The 22,841-nt window shown below is 37.4% G+C and overlaps 1 protein-coding gene across 9 annotated transcripts in view; it reads right to left on the reverse strand.

Annotated features, from left to right (window-relative positions):
* Positions 1–22,841, reverse strand: part of PRRC2C (proline rich coiled-coil 2C) — an 81,743-nt gene that overhangs the window by 51,766 nt on the left and 7,136 nt on the right. For all 9 annotated transcript variants that reach the window (XM_063298546.1, XM_063298543.1, XM_063298541.1 and 6 more), the window contains exons 2-14: positions 22,593–22,744; positions 21,538–21,715; positions 20,128–20,237; positions 10,274–10,411; positions 8,886–9,127; positions 5,882–5,961; positions 5,223–5,356; positions 5,048–5,135; positions 4,313–4,427; positions 3,286–3,363; positions 2,010–2,562; positions 1,245–1,405; positions 147–387 (exon numbers count right to left, since the gene is read on the reverse strand). In XM_063298546.1, coding sequence (XP_063154616.1) covers positions 147–387; positions 1,245–1,405; positions 2,010–2,562; positions 3,286–3,363; positions 4,313–4,427; positions 5,048–5,135; positions 5,223–5,356; positions 5,882–5,961; positions 8,886–9,127; positions 10,274–10,411; positions 20,128–20,237; positions 21,538–21,715; positions 22,593–22,707 — 2,233 coding nt within the window. In that variant the 5' untranslated portion in view covers positions 22,708–22,744. The remainder of the gene's footprint in view (positions 1–146; positions 388–1,244; positions 1,406–2,009; positions 2,563–3,285; positions 3,364–4,312; positions 4,428–5,047; positions 5,136–5,222; positions 5,357–5,881; positions 5,962–8,885; positions 9,128–10,273; positions 10,412–20,127; positions 20,238–21,537; positions 21,716–22,592; positions 22,745–22,841) is intronic.

Below are 22,841 nucleotides of genomic sequence, written 5' to 3' on the forward strand. Positions count from 1 at the left end.
ACATATTCACTTTGAAATAAACAGCCCCTTGAAATGACTAATTTCAGAACATCTTGATGACCTGCAGTACAAAGACATTGAAATGACACCCAGGAAAAACTGGAGGAAACTGAAGTTCTGCACAGAGCATACAGTAAGAGTTATACCAGGATGCATAGGTGACATATCCATAGTAGGTCTTCCTGACATCATTCTTGGATCCACGTAAGACTGCATCATGAGCCACCTTGGATCAAAGCCCATAGAAGCCAAATGTGGAGGGTGTGGTTGCATGGGTTGGTACAATGGTCTATGTGGTGGTGGGGGAACAGGACTGCTAGACGGTTGTGATGGTGTAGATTGTGGTAAAACCCCTTGCTGCTGCCACTGTTGCTGCTTCATTTGCTCCTACAAAAAAGCAGATACAATTTTCTCTATACAGTTTCTTTCTTAGAAACATCTGATATACTTAATTCACATTTTTTCAGCTACCATTGTTTTGGAATAGTATATATTTAATCTTCTTGGTGTCCAAACTTCCAACTCTTACTATGCTGGGAACTTTAGTAGCATTAACTACGACTAAGGTTGGGTGGATGGATGGATATCTCCTTAGTCATTGTTAATCTATATATTTACATATATAAATATGTAAATTCTGGTTGAAAATGGCACACAGATATAATCTACAGCTGTAGAAAGAGCAATTAACATAAAATTGCTATATTAACTTTGGATCATGGAAGCTATTACTTGTTCCATGGTATCTATAGATAGTCCTCACTTAACAACAACAGGGACTGGAAAATTGGTTGTTAAGCGATGCAGTCATTAAGTCATCACATGACTGGACCCGATTTTATGATCATTTTTATGACGTTGTTAAGTGAATCACCATGGCTGTTAAGTAAATCCAGTTTTCCCAAAGGACGTTTTTTGCTAGAGTCTAGCAAAAAATGTTGCAAGTTCTGATCACGTGACCACAGGATGCTGCAGCTAGTCGTAAATGCAAGCCGGCTGCCAAGTGCCCGAATTGCAATCATATGACGGCAGGGGGTGGTGCGACGGTTTGCGACAGTCACGAGTGCAAGTACAGGTCATAAAGCACTTTTTCTGTGGCTGTCGTAACTTTGGACTGTCGTTAAATGAATGGTCGTTAAGCAAGGATTACCTGTATAGTTATAAGCAATCTTTAGTCACTTATTTGTCTCTGTAACTGAAATTGAATAAAATATGTACTATAAAGCTTAAGATGAATGCATTACCTGTTGCCTCTGAAATCGTGGTGGCAATGACTTCTGAAACTGCTTTGAATAGCCAGAAGAAACAGCAGGACGAGGCTGAGCACCAGAATCAGGCTCACTTTCATGTGAATTGTCTCTTTCATTATGACTGCTTTCTTGTATGGTGGAAACAAGTTGACAATCTGTCCAAGGGCAAGGGGAGAAAAGATTAGTGCCACATATGATTTAGGTCTAAGAATAACCGATAAACTGATGAGGAAAACAAAACTATGTATTTCAGTCTTTTTTAAGAAGTTGTCACCAGAGCAGCTTACATCTCAAATTAGGCAAACTGGTATTTAATCTAAGTTCAGCTTGCCTCTTCAACTTGTAAACATTCACTGCGGATCTTCCAAATGAAAACTCTACTGGCACATATGGGTGCTCTGCAGATGTAGGGTACTAAAACTGAGAAAATGTTCCAACTTATATTGTAGTTGACTTTCCAAGCATTATTTTGCATGACTTCTATTCTAAACACATTTAAAAACTGTGCTCCTCCTTATGAAATGCTGAATGCCTACTTCAGGACGTCCAAAGCACTCAAGGGTAATGATCTGGCTGTAATGCTAGCATTCACAAGCATACTGCTTGCTTCCAATGTGAGGTGTGGATCCTGTGCCTCCCCTGAGATATTGCTAAAGCCCCAGACAAAGCTTGAGTAGAGACAAGGAATGCTGAAAACTGAAGCATGACAATATCTGGATGGCAACTTTGCTTTACATTAACAAAGGAATTGATACAGACCTCTCGCTTCCTCACTGATGCTTTCTTTTTCTTGTTTTTCTAAGATCGCTGGTGCAATGATAGACTCCTGAGACTCAGAAATTTCAGCTTTAGGTTTCTCGTCTGCTATAGGTTTCTCTTCCATTTCTTCTTTCTCCTCTCTCTCTCTCTCCTTTTCTATTTCCTTTCCTGTTTCTTGGTTTTCTTTTTCTTTTTCTTTTATTTCCATGTCTATCGATTTTTCTTTCTCCTTTTCGATAGTTTTTTCCTTTTCCTTTTCAATGTCTTTTTCCATGATCTTTTCTTTTTCTTTCAATGAGTCTTCTCGGGTTGGTTTTGGTACACACCCAAATTTCTCATTTAAGCGTTTTAATTTCTCAGCACATGCAGCTTTTCTTTGCTCTTCCATTCTTCGTTCTTCTTCTTCTCGCCTTTTACGGGCTCGTTCTACTGATGCAGATATTTCTGTTTGCTGTCTTCGCCTCTGCTTCCAAATCTCATCTTCATCTGGTACTGGCCTAGGAGGAAAGGAACCTTGTCTTCCTGGCCCTGCCATACGATCGGGAAGTGGATGCTATTTTTAAAAAAAATTTTAAAAAGTAAACATCTATACCAAAATTGTAAGATTAAATTTCCCCGCCTAAATACCTGAGCAAAATGGCTCTTAATTCTCTTAGTAACTCTGGAAGAAAGACTTCCAAGTAGTGTGTCATATAATCTCAGGCCAGGTTTAATAAAAATAAGTAGTGCAAATTATAAATGGAAAAACACTGCTGGAGATCCTGGAATTCTACCTATTTTCACCAAAGAATCCCCCCAAAATATATATATTTAAAAACATTTTCAGAGTTAAGAGGTGCTCAAAATAATCCTTCTTCTTAAAGATAAAATGTTTGTTAGCAAGAGCTTTATTATTTTGAACCCTGTGCGTGAATTAACTTTTAATTCCTTAGGCTTACTGAAATCTAAAATTTAAGGAGTAGTAGTCTTAGCATATTGTATTCTAATTTTAAGATCAGAGATTCAACACAGCAGTTAATGCAGAGTAAATGAATGCAATAAAAAAAGAAAAACTGATGCACAAATACATCCCATACATTCATTTTGGAGTTTAGCCTATGAATTCAGCAAAGGTATTTAAAGGAAAAAAAAATGCAAATTCAACTTCTGGGGAATCTAACTATGAAATTATTCCAACTGAGACTATAATATTTTATTAAAAAAGACAGTTAAAGGAATGTAAATATTAACATTTGGATCAGAGATGATTTCTGTTAAACCAACATTCTGATGATACCTGAAGAGCAGATTTTGCATGAAGTCCAGAACTGCTTCTCTCAACTACTGAAGATTGTGTTGGTAGAAGTCCACGTCCCTGATGGATTAAAAAACAAAACAGAACAAAACAAAAACCTTCATGGATATTCTTATGAAATCAAAAAGCTGAACAAAGCTAATTTAAACATTTCAAGCTGGGCACATTAAATTTTACTTAGAGGCAGAGCGTAAAGGCAGCAAAATGAAATCTTTTCCCTAATATACATCAAGAAAATAAAATTTATTGATTTAAACATATACAATTATTTGTTTTTAAACATAAGAAATTATTTGTCACCTTTCAACTTGATACTCTGGTATACAGGACAAAATAAAATTACACATACATACACTTCGAACAGAATTTACCATTCAAATTTAACACAACAACAAAACGTAACTGATTTTAAATAGTAAAAGCAAGCATAAATCAAAGGTCATGCCAAAAAGAAATGTCTTGAACTGGAGCCTAAAAAGCAGCAACAGAAATGTCTCTCAATAATTCATATTTCTATTAATCATATAAATATGCATTATGTTTAATCTTTTGGACAAAGAGTCAACATGAAAGGTTTAATACTTTAATTAATTATGAATAGAACAATATACTTAATTGGCAATGATTGTCATTAGAAGCAGCTTTATTTTGGTTATTTGAAGGCAAAAAGACATTAATCAAGCATGTTTAATACATAAGAGGAAACCATTTTTGAAAGTATTAACCCTAATCACAATAGACTACTGATAACTTTAGTGATCAATGGAGTAAGATCAGATGTGATTCCTCCTGAAAGAGAGAGGAAGACTTTTTTTTTTTACTGCAAGTTTCTCAAACTAAAGATATACAGAAACAGAATTCTGTTTGGAACAGCAAATGCTGCTTGTAGCATGAAAAGAATTGCAAATTCAGACATTTAGCATATGTGCTTCGCTGAGGAAAAAAGTGTTCTGGCCGATTTGTTCTTTAGGAACTACATGGTGTCTAAAGAAATAGCAACAAGACATACCTGGTCGAACTGATTGCTTTTGTTATATGTTCCTTTCGATCCAACTGATGGCAAAGGAGCAGATGATTTAGGTTCTTCTACATCTTTATTGTTCAGATCTTTAGTAGATTCATTACTGCATAAAACACATTAACAGAAACATATTTTGCTTATAATCTTTATGACAAACACATTTTAAAATCTTTATACTAATTTCATAAATATTGCAATACTAAGGCAGCCCTGACAAGGTTTATAAGGTAGCTGAAAATGGAACCATGAACCAACCAAGGTACATAGAAAAACAAAGTGAACATAATGAGAAGCATGTACAGATTACAAATATATTTATTAATGAGATATGTAGCCTGCCTTTTATTCAGGAGCTTAAGGCAGCGTACCTATTGCTCCTCCACAACAACATCCCTGTGAAATAGGTTGGGCTGAGAGAAGGTGATTGGCCCAAAGTCACTGAGTGAGCATTGATCGCTGACAGACTAGAACTGGGTCTCTCTGCTCCTAGTCCACCACCTTAATCGTTACACCACGCTAGTTCTCAAATGCTGTGAAATAGGCTAGATAAGTAACAGTGACATGCTCAAAATTATTTAGCAAATAGAAGCACTACAGCTAAACAGATATGTACACCTGGTAGGTAGCTATGTACTATTTCACAAAGGCAAACTGATGCAAACATTATATTTAGAACACAAAGACTAGCAGATTATTTTTATATTTTCTGTATCAATACATCACCTGCTTTCTTGTTCTTTCTGATTACTTCCCTGGTCATCATCATCACTGAAGTTCAACTGTTCAGTATAATCGACTTCACTTTGAGCTCCTAAAGTAACAAATTAGAGATTAGCATGGTGAACACTTTTTCTGTATGCAATTTCAGTTCAAGGTTTATCAAGATCCATATGCTTACCAGCCCAACCCTCATCTGCTTCAGCATCTAAATTATCAAACTTATCAAGTTCTTTGAGTTCATTAGCACTTAGGATGGATGGACGTTCTACAGTTTCTGAGTTCCATGAAGAAGGCCCCCTTCCCCTTTGGCCCCTAGAAAAACAGGAAATATGTATCACATTTGGATTTAAACCTCAGAAATTAACACTCAGGTTAGTTAACAAATGAGACAAAATACCCTATTAGGTGGGATTACTTTTATAGAGCATATTCAAGTAGAGACTGGCAGCAATCTATCAGGGAATGCTTTAATCTGAATTCTTGCATGGAACAGGGGGTCAGATCTCAAAGGCCTAAATGGACCCTTCCAGCTTAATGGTTATATGATTGGTTTAATATTGAAAAATATACTGGAGTAAATATTTAAATTACTAGAAGGTAAAATCAAACTGAAGAAGTCAGGTGGAGAAAAAGCTAAAATCCTTGATATCAGCATATACATTGTTAAATGTCTAGGATTCTCTTAGCCTAAGAGATTACAAATTTCAGCCATATAATGTACTGCACAATGTATAACTTTCTGGGTATAAGACTTCACAGTTATTAAGCAGATCAAGTTCTGGTATCAAATGCAAACTTATATTGGAACAAAACAAGCAAAGCAATTGGCTTTCTCACCTGCTGCTCTCAGATGGGGCAGGAAATCTGCTGGGACCTGCCATTGGTGGATATGCCAATTTAGGGTACTGATTAAGCATCTAAAGAAAAAGAAACTAGATCTGTAAGAACTACATTTATATGGCAGGCATACATAAAGATAGGCTATAGGAAATATCATGCACAATGCCAAAGTGTAACCAAAGCAATGATGAATAGGCTCCCATATAAAAAATTATGAAATTTAAAGCTATTCAAGTTTTTAAAAGGTTGAGTTTACCAAATTTATATAATGAAATCATGCAAAAGTATATCATCTTGAAATTCTGTGGCTCCTATAAGCATGTATTTTGCATTTCACACAGATCTATTTGTATCTCATAAAATGTACAGCTATATTTAAACAATTACGTATCACCTTCTTAAGAAAAGGTAGCATTAATAATTAGTTAGCACATACAGTCCCTTTGGTTATCCCTTCACACTTCCAGTTGAACTAGAAGACACTGAAAAATCATAGGTTCCCAATGTGAATGAAACAGGAAACAAGAATCACCAGTTTAAGAAAATATCAGGATGTTAAACCACAGTATGAAGCTGATTTTGTATTTGTGCCTGTTCTGAAGTTTGATTATTTTCCTGACTTGTTTGGTCCAGTGAAGTACTTTGCAGAAGTACGATTAACTGAAATCTTTCTATCATAACTGCTCAGTCAACCAGGGAAGGAACACATGGGCTGCCTCTATGAGCAAAATAACTACTCATATCTTAGAATATTAAGCTAAGATACAATAGTAAGAATTTGCTAGAAACATGAATAGTTTCTGGCAATAATCTTTACAGGGCTAACTTCAACTAATATAATTGAAGAACATTTCTGACATCTCATGTAGCCAAATTACAAATCATAATAGATTAAGGGCTCCAAAACAGCCTGCTCTATTTTCTTAATGAAATTTTAAAGCAAACTATGGCTTTAACGAAATGAAATGAAAAGGTGCAGAAAAAAGATGGATTGGCTTGCTTCTTGCTGACTTCTGATCTAGCAGTTGGAGGATCTGTTCTGTCCTTTACTAAGCTTCAAAACAATGGTGTGAGCTAGACATTGGAGGCAGTTTATACATCCATGCATTTATTTCATTTTTTCCAAAATTTGTTTTTTCAATTCCCCTGAAAAACCATTTCCCCCAATGATTCAAAATTAATAGAAATTTTTGTATTTCCATTCTTGAGTCAACATTTCTTCAGTTTTGACTTGGAAGGCAGAGTACTTAGTTACAGAGGGACCTGATGAGGTAGCCACAAAGTAGAGATCAGGGGCTAGTTGTCTCTGTTCATTTCATCTTAGATTATTTCAGATAATACCTGCTAAATATAGGAGTTCAGATCCCCTGTGCTATGTTCTGATTTAAAAAAATTACACTGCCACATTGTCAAATAGATGGATATATTATTTATTCCAGGTATGGCAGCTTGTTAACCTTTCAGTGTTCCTGATAATTGGCCATACTCTTTTGGAATAGTGGAAACATTTAATTTAAATACTTCGAAGATATCAAGTTGCCTATTATTGGACCAGCGAAAAAATCCTTAGGATATCACTTACTGATTTCATGTAACATGCTAAGACAGAAACATTGTGTAACATTTACATTACATTTACAACTTAGCATGTTACATTTCATGCAACATGTTAAGCCAGAAACATCACAATGGACTGGGTTCACATAACACATCAAGTCAAAATCAAGCCTCTGAAGCAACCTGCATTCTACCCTGTTCAATTTAGTTCAAGTGCCCTGGTTTCACTCTTAAACTAGCATAGTGTGATGGGTATCTAGAGGTGTGGGTGTGAGAAGATTCTGTGCTGGTCTGTTGAAGTATGGGTATATATGCATCTGTGCATGCCTCTTACGTTTTACTGATGTGAGCTTCAAGGTGCATTTAGAAAAATGATAAAAACCTCCCAATGTGCACCTATTTAATTGCTGATTGTATGGACAGTATCAGCACATTTTGCTCATGAGCTGTAAATGTTGATATTACTATTAGCACAGCCTGGTAAAATAGTAGGAGTGGAGAGTGCTGACTTTTTTTGATTTGTTGTATAATGCTAACACACACCATCCATGCAATTAAGCAGGAACAGCCCAGTTTTGAAAACAGCACAACTTCTTCCCATCCTGCCAATGAAACATTAGCATACATTTAAAGAAATCCTGTATTACTGTAGCGATAGAAGTGCAATAGCACTGCTTGGCTAGGTTGGGATTCAATCTTGGAGTTGCAATGTTAATTAAAGAATAGGTGCTACATAACTGATTGAAGGTTAGTTTTTTGTTCTACCTGTCGGTGTGCAGTAAGAATGTTGAGATTTCTCTTCTATCAAAGCTGTTTGGGACTTCAAGATGTATGTTTTTATTTTTTTGTATTTTTTCCTTCTTCTACGTGGTTAAATTGTAGCAATCAGCATCTACCTATACTAGTGGCCCTGTGGTAAAAAAATAGGGGAGCAAGGGACTTGTTTGGTTTCCCACTATTTCTGATGACCAGAATGCTTGAAAGATTTGAGTTTTGTTAAAAAAAAAAAAGTACTGAAACTATTTTGAGATTTCTTTCCTTGGAATGAGCTAACTTGGAATGTTGGGGGAGGAGGTGCTCTATTCTGAGGGGAGAGGGGTGCTTTGTTCCATGCTTGAAATAAAATATGTTTTTTATTTCATCCGTGCCCAGGTGGTGTTCCTTTTTCAATTAATATACACCAATAGGTAGCTTTTGAATCCTAAGGCTATAAGAATTACTTCTCAATTCTTCATGTTTTGTAAGATTCTTTAAAAAGCTTGTTATGGCTTTACCTTCTCTAGTAGTTAAATATAATCTAAATCCATACCAGAAATGGAAGAGACTTACTAGCAAACAGGCTATTCTGCTATCTGCTCTATAGGAACCATTTGTCCTCCACATTCCACTTTCTTTACAATATGACCTTGCAAGTGAAAGAAATTTTGCAAGAATTTGATCTTACATATGGTGGTATCATTCCTCTGTATTGAGGAAGGATCCCTGGCTGCTGCTGGCCATTCATCTTGGGTTGGGGGGGCTGTGCTATCCGTATATCCTTCTTTTCTGGTATCTTAGGGACATCAGTTTGTTCTGTTGGTCCAGGCGTATTACCAACTTCTTGAATAAGAGGTTTTGCTTCTTGATCAGTTGGAGAGTTTGGAGAATTTAAACTTCTGCCTCCACCTTCTCTCCAGCTAGCAACATCTGCATTGGAAAAGGGAACATAAGATTTCTGAAGTTCTGTACAAATACAGTAAGCAGTTTTATTTTCCTCTTCCAAAAAACCACAACATTTCTACTGACTGAAAAGAGTTGAAGCAACATAAACTGAAGTCATACAACCTGGACAATCACTCAATGAAAAATTGAAATAAATTGTGTGACTTAGTTCATTTTTGTTAACCACTACTGTATAAAGGGTAGGATTTTACAAAGTTGCCTCTTCATACTAAGAATATTTTTGGAGTATCTCGGTTTTGGAGATCCCTAGTATTATGCTGTGCACTTTCCCAACATGGCGTCCCAGTGCCCCCGCAGTCACGTGATCGCAACCCGGGTGCTTGGCAACCAATTTGTGCTTATGACTGGTTGCAGTGCCCAGCGATCACCATTTGCAAGCTTCCCTGCCAGCTTCCTTAGAAAATCAGTGGGGAAGCCAGCAGGGAAGGTTGCAAGTCACTGGGGTAAGTCTCCCACACCTGTGCACTCTCCCCTGACCTGTGCTCACATATCGGCCACTCGTGCACCCTTGCATCCCCTGACCTGCACCTCTTGTGCACCCCTTAACACTCTCCCTGACCCTTGTGTACCCTCCCCAACCTGTGCCTCTTGCGCACCCCCTAGCACCCTCCCTGACACTCGGGCACCCTCCCCAACCCTTGCCACTGACTTTGGTTATGGGAAGCCAGCAGGAAGTTGCCCTGCCTAATGACCATGGGATTTGGTTAACAGTGACAACTGGGACTGCAGGGATTGCTGTCACTAAGTGATGTGGTCACACTTTAGGACTGTACCACTTAGAGCAAATAGCTCTCAATCTCAAAAAGCCCTCAATTCTAGATAAATATATCATTGACTTTCAGGATATCATTTGCAAATTAATTTTGACATGGATCAAATGTAAATGAACACTGAATTCTATAAAGAACTTTTAAATTTATTTATTGGATTTGTTAAGGCTGTTCAACTCTAAGAAGACTTGGGGTGGCGTACAATAAGTCTAGTACATAGATAAAAAAACACAGTAAAAACCATGTAATTCTCCAGACCAAAACAACACTCCCCAACATGCAAAAACCCAACAGGGGCTGCACTACCACCCTAACCTTAGGCTATTTTATGTACACTTACTTTGTGGACGCAAACTTGGCCCAGGACCATAAGGCTCTTCAGCTGCATCCTTTTCTTTATTTCCCTTTTCTTGATCTCCAGCTGCCTGCAAACTAGGAAACTCTTGCTGGAAATAGCTATTTATTTGAACTCCAGGACCTGAAAGTCATTAAAAACAAAGTCAATACATTTGTAATTCAGAACGTCTAAATCATAACAGAGAACAATTTATGAGCTTTAAAGAATGTTCTTTTATTCTTATGTTTAAACAAGAAATATATTTTCTTTCATAATTCATATTTTTCAGATGATTTGAATTAGTTTTCTTAATAATGATCTGTATTACAAAATAGCAATGAGTATATTGCTCTACTGGAAAGTAAGAGCTTACTGACTGGATAAATAGAACGTACCAAGCCAAAACCAAATTAAACATATTATAGCTTAGCACTATGTGAGGATCCAGCTGTTGAATAAGAAATCAACAACTGGAATTTAAAGTTACTATAGCTTAGGAAGCTGGTCTTAAAAACAGAATTATTTAATACACCCAGAAGGCAGACTGGAAGAAAAAATGTCTTCCTTTTAGTACTGGAATAAAGGAAGCTGCCTTGCACCAAATTACCATTACTCCATAGTTCATTGACTGAAAGCAGCTGTTTATAATTTCAGCTATAGTTTTATTAGACTTGCCAAGGATTGAACCTAGGACCATTTATAAACACTTCATGTGGAAGTACTGAGCTGTGGCCCAGATATATAGTTAACAATTTGGGGAAGAGGTTACTTGGCAGATTGTTGCTGTTATTATTTGCAAAAGACACTTCTATGAAAAGGAAGGCTTAGCTGAGGAAATGGAAGTAGCAGGAATGTTGCAGGAAAATGGCCATGGAAATGCTGAAGGTTTTGTGGTTAAGCAAAATTAGAACTGAGCATAGTAAAACTGTATTTTAGACATCAAATAACCAAATTTTAATAAACACAGAGCAATTACAAGTAGGATCCCTTGGCAGAACAAGATAAAAGGAAAAGGAGCTTAAGGTCGGTGGGAGATATTAAAGAAGATGATATTAATAAGACAATTGCAAAACATTCTAATGAGGAGAAAAAAAAAACAGAAACTGACAGAAGAGTCAATGTGGCTTCACAAGTTTAGTGAAGTCTTAAAAAAAGGTCAGGGAAAGCATGCAGAGTATGTTTTTTGGAATTCTTTCAAACCCCTTAATAATAGATTTTCTTTCACTCATGCCAGGAAAAGGGGGCATTAGAATGGAGGAGTTTGAAACCTTTTCAGCCACTGCCCAACTGCTTCTCCAATAGGGATATAATGGGAAAATTTTCCTGGCCTTCTTATCTCCATAGCCTGTTGCCTGATCTGGCCTATTTTTGAATGTCATCTTTCTTTTGTGGAGCTCTCACCACACCAATTTGGTTCCATTTGTTAAGTTTTTGGAGTGTTATTGTATTGATGGTCAATGTAGTGGGAAGAGGGAATGGCCTTGAAGGACAAGAGGAAGAGCCGAAGACAAGACAATGATCAGATAAAAGAAACCTGAATCAGGGCAGAACTGTAACCTGAGAAAACATCTCAGAAAAGACCCTCCCTAATTCTCATGAAGGGAGGGAGGGGGGAGTGCATTCAGACTTGCAAGATTCTGTTACTATATCTTTATAATAAAAGTAATATTGGCCTGCATGACTGGTTTCCTAGTCTGGTCTACCTTGAAAGGATGACAGATAAATTATATAAAGGGGATCAGAAATTTATTTCCAACATTCTATTGAGTTGGGAAAAATTACAAGCTAGAAAAACTGAATGCATGGCTTCTGATATTCTTTCCAACTCCTTTACCAGCAGTGGTCATAGGAAGTGACTGTATTTTTCCACTGTAACAAACTTGCTGTGTCTCCATGTGTTTCTGATTATCTCTTGAGTTGTATTTGTGCACTGAGAAGCAAGGATGATTACATATGCTCTGATCTAGCCAACTTCCTGCTGGTTTCCAACAAGTAAAATCAATGGAGAAGCCGGCAGGAAGTTCCAAGTCCTGGGTGGTTTGCAAGCAGGCTGGCAGGCAGATAAGTGGCTACGGTGGTGCAAGTGTGGCTGGGTGGGGGGTGGCTGTTGCAGGGTGTGGTAGAGTGTACCACTGGCCACCACAGCACTGCGCGAGCATGGCCAGGGATGGCTGCTGGGTGTGGGAGGGTGTGCTGGTGGCTGCTGCAGTACTCTATAAGCTTGGCCAGGTGGGCATGTACACAGTATAGAGTGTGGGCTGGGGGGGGTGCTGCAGGAGGTATGGAATACAAGATCCCCAGGAAGACCGCAACTGGTGATCACGTAACTGGGATGCTGCAACTGTTGTAAGTGCAAGCTGGTTGCCAAGAACCTGGATTGCAATCAAGTGACCACAAGGGTGCTGGGATGGCTAGAACTCCAAGGACTGGTTTTAAGTACCACTCATTCAGTGGTGTCATAACTTTGAATGGTCGCTGAACAAGTGATCATTAACCAAGGACTACTTCTAGTCTCACCTTAAGCACCCAGCATTACAATTAAGTACATACATAGCTTACTCATGAAGTATCATTCCCAAATCATGGGAAGCAATAATTCAACTTAATTCTGCTTTGGTCAGATTTCACTTTCACTATTTTGTCCAATTTGGGGCACCATTTTTCAATAACAATTCAGGGAAATTAATAGTTTCAGAGAGGGATAATGAGTATGATCAGGAGACTAGAAACGAAGCTCTAGGAAGAGAGACTGAAGAAGCTGGTTATATTTAGCCATGAAAAAAATGATTGAGGAAGAATATGGCAGCATTTGAAGAATATAGCTGAAAGGTCAAGACTTGTTCATCCTTGTTCCACAGTGCAGGACAATCCAATAATGAAGACATAAAAAGGTGAATTTTGATTGAAAAATCTTCCTAAGAGAAGCAGTAGTTTGACAGAAGAACCAATTACCCAGGGAGATGGTGAGCTCCCCTTTGTTGGATGTGTTATATTCTGAGATAATTTAATTTGGATGCTTTAACTTGGTATACTACACTGAAGCACGGGGACTGACTGAATGGCTTAAATGGCCCTTTCCAACTCTATCATCTTAATGTCAGAAATTCTAGAATTATGCAGAGGGAGAAGTGGTTCAGGTCCACAGTAATATTTTTTTGTGGAATATCGAAGACTGCACTCAAAGCTCTCCTAGGTACACTGGGATGTGGTCTGCTAAAAAAGTTTGAACTGGAATTTTTTTTGCAGATTTTTTTTATAAAATTGGACTATTTATCTAAGCTAATTTCTTTTTTATAATTTTATTAAAAATTCTAAAAAAGAAGATAAAAAAACTAACAGACACTATTTTTTTCAATCCGTTCAATCATATCCAATTCTCAGAGACTGCCAGGACAAGTTCCTGCAGTTTTCTTGGCAAGGTTTTTCAGAAATGGTTTGCCATTGCCCTCTTCCTAGGGCTGAAAGACTTGCCCACGGTCACCCAGCTAGCTTTGTGCTTAAGGTGAGACTAGAGCCCATGGTCTCCCAGTTTCTAGCCTGATGCCTTAACCACTACACCAAACAATAGACACTAATATAAAGTAGGAAAAAGAGAAAAAGGAGATCAAAGACCTAAAAGTGAAAAAGGAAGGAAGGAAGGAAAGATGGACGGATGGACTAGCTTCTGAATTTTTTTACAGCAGTTGTAAGTACAATTATAGATTTACCTCTTCCTCTATGGTTACAAAGTAGCTCAGTTTTTCTATAATCTATCCTATCTAATAATCAAAACTGTAAATCATAAGTTCATTTGTTTCTGTTTCATGCAAAAAGTCTATAAGGGGTTCCCAGTCAGCAATAAACCCAGATATTGTCTTTTCTCTAATCAAAGAAGTCAGTTTGGCCACTTCCACAAGTTCCATCATCTTCACCAACCATTCCTCTACTGTTGGTAGTACCGAATCTTTCCATCTTTGTGCATATAATAATCTTGCTGCAGTGGTAGGCTGACCATACATACCGTTTTGAGACAATCCCGTTTTTGTGACATTTCCCGACTGTCCTGTCGTTTTAATATAAATGCCAATTTTGTCCCGTTTTTTAAAAAACGTTGGAGCCATTATTGGGAAAAGCAGGAAAAAATTGAAATTGAAAAGCAGGCTGACTTACCCATTGGCAGTAGTTCTCAATCCAGCAGGAAACCTAGAGTGGGAACTGCAGGAACAGCTGATCGGCAGTGAGCAAGGGGAAGAGTTGCTGCTGCCAATCAGTGCAGTGGAAGATGGTCGGAAAAGCGCACCCAGCAGAAAAGAAGCCGATTGGCTCTCAGGCCAAAACGGCGGGAAGAAAATAAAATAAAAGGGTGCGCCAGAGAGGAACAGGTCACTAGACTCCTCTGTTCCTGTCCTTCTGCCCCAGCTTGCCGCCGCCTTCAGCCCTCCTGTGCTTCTCCAGCCTGCTGCCGCCTCAGTTCCTGTCCTCTCGTCCCAGCTCGCCACCACCCTCAGCCCTCCTGCAACCTCTCCGCCCAACTCCACCCATGCACCAGCCTCTCCGGACCCAAGCACTGCCGCACCTCCCTCTCCCGCACTTTCCCAGCAAGGACCAGCAAATGGATCTTAAAAACTCTTTAAAACTTTATTGTCTTACTTTTTCATGAATATGGATTATTACATAATATTACATAAGTTTAATTCCATCCCGTTTTGCCATCTCAAATGTCCCATTTTTGTCTCAAGGAAATATGGTCAGCCTATGCAGTGGTCATGCATAAAAACAAAGTTCCATGACTTTTTTTCCAACTGTTTATCCATCAGTCCCAAAAGAAAAGCCTCTGGTTTCAATTATAATTATAATTCAATTCAATTCAATTTAATCTTTAAAATCCTCTGACTTAGTGTATGTATTTAAATCCAAAACTTTCTGGCTTTTTTACAAGTCCACCAAGCATGGCAGAATGTCCCTTTCTGTTGTTCACATTTCCAACATAAATTTAAGGTACCTTTATACATTCTAGACAATTTCTCTGGTGACATATACCAATGATACATCATTTTATAAAAATTCTCCTTAAATTTATAAGAATTTATAAATGTAATAAATTTATAACATAACGTAAATTTCAATCCTTTCAACCACTTATTTTCCCACTGTCCCATCTGTAGACAGATATCTAACATAATTTCTAATGAAAGTCACCCTGTGCAAATTAGCTGAACCTTCATAGGAAAATTACTCTACATTAGTGTAGATGTACATTTTTTAAATTATACTGTTTGTAAACATACTTTTAACAACTTTATGTTTTTATCATGTAGCTTTGGATCATTTTTCTCAATAAATTATATGTTTTTGACTCATTTATTTAATTGGGTTCTCTTTATCTAGTTTTAGGACTTGTGTGGAGAACAGATCACGTTTAGGTCACATTTATGCAGAAATATTGAAAATTCAAAGGAGTCCACAAACTTTTAAGAACCACTGTAAATTGTTATTAAAATATGATACAGAGACTGAACAAGTAAAAAACTGCATTAAAAAATGGAGGCCAATCTGTAAGGAAACACACACACTACAACAACGAGAAGAATTATGGAAAAAAATCAATAAAATTTATCTCAAGTTATAATTTAAGGGAAAATTGGTATAAATGTTTTCAGATGGTATATAATTCCATCAATAATAATAAAAATAGATAAAACATACAAAATAAAAAGTTGGAAATGCCATAATAAAGAGGGAACATTCTATCATATGTGGTGGTTATGAAAAAAAATAAAAACCCTCAAAGTACTAGAAAGAAATACATAACATTATTTTATAAAAATTAAAGTAAAATTTGAACTGAAACTTCAAATACTTCTACTAGGAATAATGATAAAACATATAAACAAGAAATGCCATAATTTATTAAGATATATGCTGATGGCTACAAGGATAAATCGGGCTCAATACTGGAAAGCAGACACTTTGCCAGCAACATTATTGGGTAACTAAACATGAAGAATATGCAGCAATGGCAAAATTATATTCACAACATACGTTTAATTAAATTTAAGCAAGAATGACTCCCTTATATATTATGCATTACACAGCAAGGCAAACCTAGAGTATGGGTTCTAAGAAAAAAATAGATGAAAGGACTTAACTAGAAATCAGAAACAATCCCTAATGCTTATAAAAATATGGATTACACTTATCAGTTAGGGCACAATGGGAGGGAAGAGTATAATTTGTAACCATACAGTTCCTTAATAATGTTTTTATTGATTTTTATTTTTCTTCTTCTTTTGTATATCAACACAATTATTTTCTTTTTCTTTGGGACTATTTGTATTTACTGTCCAATTAATAAAGATAAATCAACACAAACCAAGTGGACCTAAATGGGAGCTTTCGGGTCCTCGTAATGTATCATGGAAAGACTTGCCCCCTAAAACAAAAGTAGTATACATCACCAAAAGGCTTGCCAGATGTAATCACTGTTGGACTACAAATAACACCACCATCAAACCAAGGTATTTAATGCATCTGATGAAATGAACTATGAAAGCACATTAAAGCTTATGCTTTTTAATAAAATTTGTCAAAACAGATGCTACCAAACACTGTTTCATGGCTACCACAAACTAAAATGGCTTTTCTTCTACAATGTCTAACTCCCAATTACATCTGGAATTTAACCTTGGTTCAAAAAGAACTTGGCCAGGGCAATGTCATCTCAGATTCCAAATTAATTTTTACAGAGGGATATTTGGCTTCTTCGACCCTGTTGAATTTTTATTCAACCTGGCTGAAGTGCACTGATCTAGACTTTCAGGTAGCTTTGGATCTTAGCACATTATGTAATTTCTCTAGGGCTGGAGGGAGCTAATGTATATTTAACACTGACCTTCATTGGGACTATAGTACCCCCCCATTAGGAGTCTCCACCCACAGACTATTTATTCTACCTATCTAATGAATTTCCTAAGTGTGCCACACCAAAGAGCCCTTTCCCTCTGGCAAGACTTAACTCTCTTCCTTCTAGTAGAGGACAGATATAACATTCCAATATACAAATGGATATGCACCTGCCAAATTGGGGTTATCAAATCTGTTGGCTATGTTTTACTTTACTGTCCCTTCTACATAAGTATGAGTGGACATCTGATAGTTCCTGTTAAACTGTTATGGTCTAATAAAGAGAAAACTCAGTTTTCCTCAGTTGACATGGTTCCTGAAACAGCCAGGTTTTTCACAATTGCTATTTCTATTAGATTTAAAATTTGTAACCTTTTAAATAACGCATTTAACACAGTTAAATTTATCCTTCCTATGCCATATGTAAGACTAGGCAAATCTGAGGTGGATTGGGCAGCATTTACATTGCTGAAGATTTGTTAGTTTGAGGGTTTCTAGAGAAGTTGTTAAAGAGAGTTTTGGGGCATGAACCAAAGAAGAGCATGAAGACTCAAAGAAGATGATGTGTCAAGGAATACTGTCTATTCTGCACAGATAATCACCCAGGGATTAAAGGTGAAAGTTTAATGGTCTTACCACTTAGAGAAAAATCAGCTATCACCTCAAGAGAGAAAATTGACACCAATATTTGTAAACACTTCTTTAGCCCTACATTAATCATAATCTGGAAATATTTATGCTTAAAGTTGCTTTAGGATGAAGTCCTGAGTACAGGAAAAAAATTATCTTGCAATTTAAAAGGCAAATAGTTTTGCTTGGGAGGAGGGAGAAACCAGCAAATAGAACAAATAGCTATCTTTGCCAAGTGAGAATAAGAAAACAAATTTTGCTGCCTACTTTAATATGTTAAAACAATAAAAAATAGAACCTTTCATATGTTAAAACAATAAAAAAGTAGTATAGAACTCCCCAGTCACGACATAATACTTTCATTTGTGCTTGACACAGTCTAAACTTGTGGCACCCGCATCTTAGTATCTATTTCAAAATGTTGCTTCATGCAAGATGGGCGGTGATTAAATTTGAAATATAAATAAATAAATACTTCAAAATGTGAAGCTGCACTGAGAGCCAAGGAACAGTTTAGGTTCACAGCACTGGAGGGAGTTTGGGAGCAATCACATCAATGACTTCCTTCTCTTAATTCTTTGACATGACAACAACCTCAATAGGATCGCTAGCCCTGCCAGCTAGAAAAACCCCAGGGCATTCAAGAATCATCCAGGTTTCATCAGTCTCTGGAATGAATCATTCTAAAAGATATTCTACCCTCCCAAGAAAGGTCTGTTATACCAATATAAATTCCACAAGGAAGTGATCTGCCTGTCACAAAGAGACCCCACACTCAGACTCCTTTCTCTCTATCCATTGCAAAAGCCAAGTCAAAAATATGACATTTCAAGCCTACGGTGAATTGAAAGAGCTCTACAGTGGGAGAGCTCAGCATGAATTTGAAGTCTCTTTAAGACCAACTTGCCTAAGGTTTCTCAATCTGATCTCTGAGACCACATCAATCAGGGAGGTCAATGAAGGGCACAATGAATCAACAGGTATATGCCTTCAAAACTGGGACTAGAGCAGAACAATTTCCTGGCATCCCTAGAGATAATAGCAACACACATCCTATGGCCTCCCAGCATAGATTTGTGCTGGACCAAGTACCCACATGAGGAGAGCTGAATGAGATCACTTACACTAAGCCCATTTACCCAAGTCCCTGGGTTAGCCATCTCATTCACAATCAAGCTATTAGAAATCCAACCTGGCATTTAAAATCAGCGTTGTAAGACCAGAAGGTAGACTGGCCTATCAGTCTAAAATTTTGCAAGACGGAAGACTCAACGTAAAGAACAGCTTTCAAGCATGTAACTTTTCCTTATCTGACAAGCTTCATACTTCCCCCTGTATACTAGGGGCACCCTGTTCTCTCTCTACTCTCCCTCAAGGCCACAGAAGCAGCAGAAGCAGCCACAGCCATACACATAAATGTTACATGCTCTGCTAAGACATATAATAAACAAATAATAACTCATATACAAACACAAGACATAATGACCAGAATAGCTTTGCCTTAACATCCTTCAACAGCTCCCCAAAGGGCAATATCCTTTTCGCATCAACTCTTCAGACACAGATCACACACCTAGGCCTTGAATCCTTCATAGCTCTGGCTTGGGGAGAGTGCATGAAACAGAAAAAATGTTTTTGTTTTGTACCTGGAGCAAAACCCATTCTAGAAGTTCTGCCAAATAATTTTGAATCTTCACCGTTTGGCAATGCCACCTCTTTGGTGTTTTAGAGTAATCAAAATCTGGACGAAGCAAGTACAAAGCAAAGGGAAGGAAGTTATCCCTTAATTCTCTCCCTCCCCACAGCAGCTCCCACCATAGCATAACCCACTGGTCTGAGCTCCCAAGCTCCTTCTCTTTTTCCCTTCAGTTGTTCCCCAATGCAGCATATCCCACAGATGAACTGGCCCCCAATCTCCCCAGAGCTTTCCTTCTTCTCAGCTACTGCCATCGATGTCCTTGGTCCCATTTTTCTTCTATCCACAAAGGACCTCTGCCAGGAACTTATTTTGATCAGGCACAGACCACCCAAAGCCAGCTGATCTGTGCACATACACGCATTTTGGTGTTCTTTTTCCCATAAACCAACTTCAGCAAAATTGTACTCTAGATACTACCTTCTCACCCTTTAATGTCAAATGGTCTACCTAAGTTTCTGATCAGAAGGCAACTGCTACAGACTTGAAAGTTTCAGTGCTGTGCTTCATCTTTCACCAAAGAATAATGATTCTACTACATCTCTAACACTACCCAAATAAACAGAAAGATGAAAGAAATGAGTCTTAGAAAAAACTGCAGGGCAGAACTATTAGCTCAGCTAGGTTGGTCCATCTTTCCTCTACTTACCATCACCCTGTCCTCCTTGCTTGGTATTAGCCCATGATTTGACAACAGGAGGTGCTTCTGGAGGAGCAGGAACTGCAGGTTTTGGCTGCACCTGTGGCACTTCTGCCTGTCTAAAAGCAAGAGAAATTTGAAGATGCTTGAGAGCGAAAATGACTAACATAATGACGGCAAAACCATGTTTTCACAAACAATTCAAATTTTCAAATCATTAAAGCTTCTATGGTAAGAGCAGAACAATCATAATTTGGGGAAGTTTAGGCACATTTATGAATGCAACTCCTATGGCCAATACTTCTCTTAGTAGAATTTCTACCAACAACCTTATTTCAGAAGCTTTGATATAAAATAAAAGGGAAGAACTTCAGGAAAACCTATCAGGATCTGCATGAAATAGTTTGTATCAAATAAAAAACATTTTAAACTATATGAAATTTGTTTCTTAACACAGAGAGGTAACATCTAATTTCAGTTTGTACTCATTTATTTTTTCATGGTGGAAGTGAACGAACAATCCTACATTCTTCATTATAGATGCAAAGCAAAGAGAAACAGATGATCTGATGCTGCCACCAAGATCTAGAAAAGTAAGTTTAATCAAGGATTAATTAAACCTGAATGGGATCCATATCAATGCTTCAAAAGACACGATCCTTCTCTTCTATCTGTCCAATCTAGTCTTCATTTACAAAAATTACTGATGAAACATCTTTTATAAATACCTATTTGAGATGACAGGGCTTCTCTGTTCCCATTCATCATCCCCCTGTATTAGCAGGCTAAGTAGTTCCAGCTCTTTTATATGCAGACAATATTGTGATCATATCTATCTCCCAAATGGGGATGAGAAGGGAATCGAGGGATTTGGTTTCTTTTTACTCAGAGGAAATACTGGTAATAAATTATCAGAAAACTAAAGTCCTAGTATTTGCATAAAATTCTTATAAAATTCATAATTAATATTATTAATAATTAATTCATAATGGGCCTTGTGAAGGGCCAGCAGCTGCCTCAGCCAGGCATGCCTCGTCAGCAGTGGGAAGAAGACGGTGAAGGTCAGCTGGGGGTGGTGGGGGCAGCAGGGATAGGCAGCAGTGGCAGAGTGCAGGGTGGCCAAAAGGGCAGACGGGGAGGGAGACAGGCGGGTGGGGGAGTTGAAGCACACAATGCAGTCGTAAATATGGACGGGCTGCCAAGCACCCAAATTTTTATCACGTGACCATAGGGGCACTGCAAAGGCCATAACTTCAAGGACCGGTTGTAACTACCATTCATTCAGCGCTGCCATAACTTTGAACAGTCGCTGAACAAATGATCATTAAGCAAGGACTACCTGTAATGTTCTATGACACTTCTGCAGCATATGCTAAAACATTAACAGGAAGGATGATTTGTAGTGTAACTTTAACTTACTTTTCTTCCTCATGTTGTTCTTGTTTAGAAGCCCAACCTGTGCCATCCTTAGGCACAATGTTTATATTAGGATCATTTCCTTTGTTTTCTGCTTTAAGACTGGGGAGGTTAGCTGGAGGGGGCATTCTCCGTGAAATGGCAACTTTCCCAAGACTTTGTAATCCATGACGAGTTGTAACTATATAACAAAAACATTTTCAACTGTAATATACATTCATAATGTAGGGACAAATGAATATAGCTCTTGAAATAGATAGTGGAAACTGAGCATCCGCATATCAGGTTATTCTTCTGTGGTCTGCCTTATTTAAACAAACATTAAACAATACAAAGCATCATTAAAGTCTAATATTATGTCATAAGATTCATAGAGCAAACTTTGTTTCCTAAGTCAAGTATAAATTAAGTCTATTTTTATTTATTGCTCTCTTTTATAGAGCAGCAATTATGAAAGGACTTCTCTTTTTTCCTTCTTTCCTCTGCTTATGGAACTGTATTCACTGTGAATTTGCTGCTCAAGTACACAGATATTTATGGGTGTAATTTGCTTTTTCATTAAAAATATACATAACAAGGAACAGTGTAATACAATAAAATCTACACAAATCAATCATAAACATTTAAGTAACAGATGAAATTCATAGATTAAATGCCAAATTGATAACCCACTAAAAGACAAAAGACTCAACACACCAGTAATCTGTATATATTTTTATTTATTTATTTATTTAATTTATATTGCCGCCCATCTCAGACCAGTGACTCTGGGCAGCTAACAACAATGAAAAGGATCATACTAAAACAATAAAAAAGACGACTTTGGAGAGAAGATGGTCCTTTCAGCATCATGATCTTAAACTATTTAAAAAATCTGAACAGGGTCCATAAGTCTAACATTGCCATGTATATAAATTAGGAAATGTAACTAGATTGCAAAATTGAAATTCTGAAGTTAAGCAAAATGCTTTAGCGCAAACGCTTCTTGCATAAAACAAAATGACAACCATGTAAAACCTAGTAAATGGGTATGAAATGTTCAATTTTAACAAACATACCTGTAGTTTTCTGTGTTTCCAGAGCCTTTCCTTTATATGTGTTGAATAAACTAAGTGTTGCATACTTTGTTTTCCCGTCCTTTGCTTTTGTGCTCTGGCTTGACTTCTCCGACATTTCAGTTCATCGAGTCTGGAATCTCCTTGCTCACCCCCTGAAAAGAAAAAGTGAACTAGCTAGACAAAACAACTTAAAAAAAACAAACCTCATCCATGCAATGCATGTAATTATCACAAGAATTGGGATATCCA

This window comes from Candoia aspera, chromosome 3 (genome assembly GCF_035149785.1).
Source record: "Candoia aspera isolate rCanAsp1 chromosome 3, rCanAsp1.hap2, whole genome shotgun sequence".
In the NCBI taxonomy this organism is placed as follows: Eukaryota; Metazoa; Chordata; class Lepidosauria; order Squamata; family Boidae; genus Candoia; species Candoia aspera.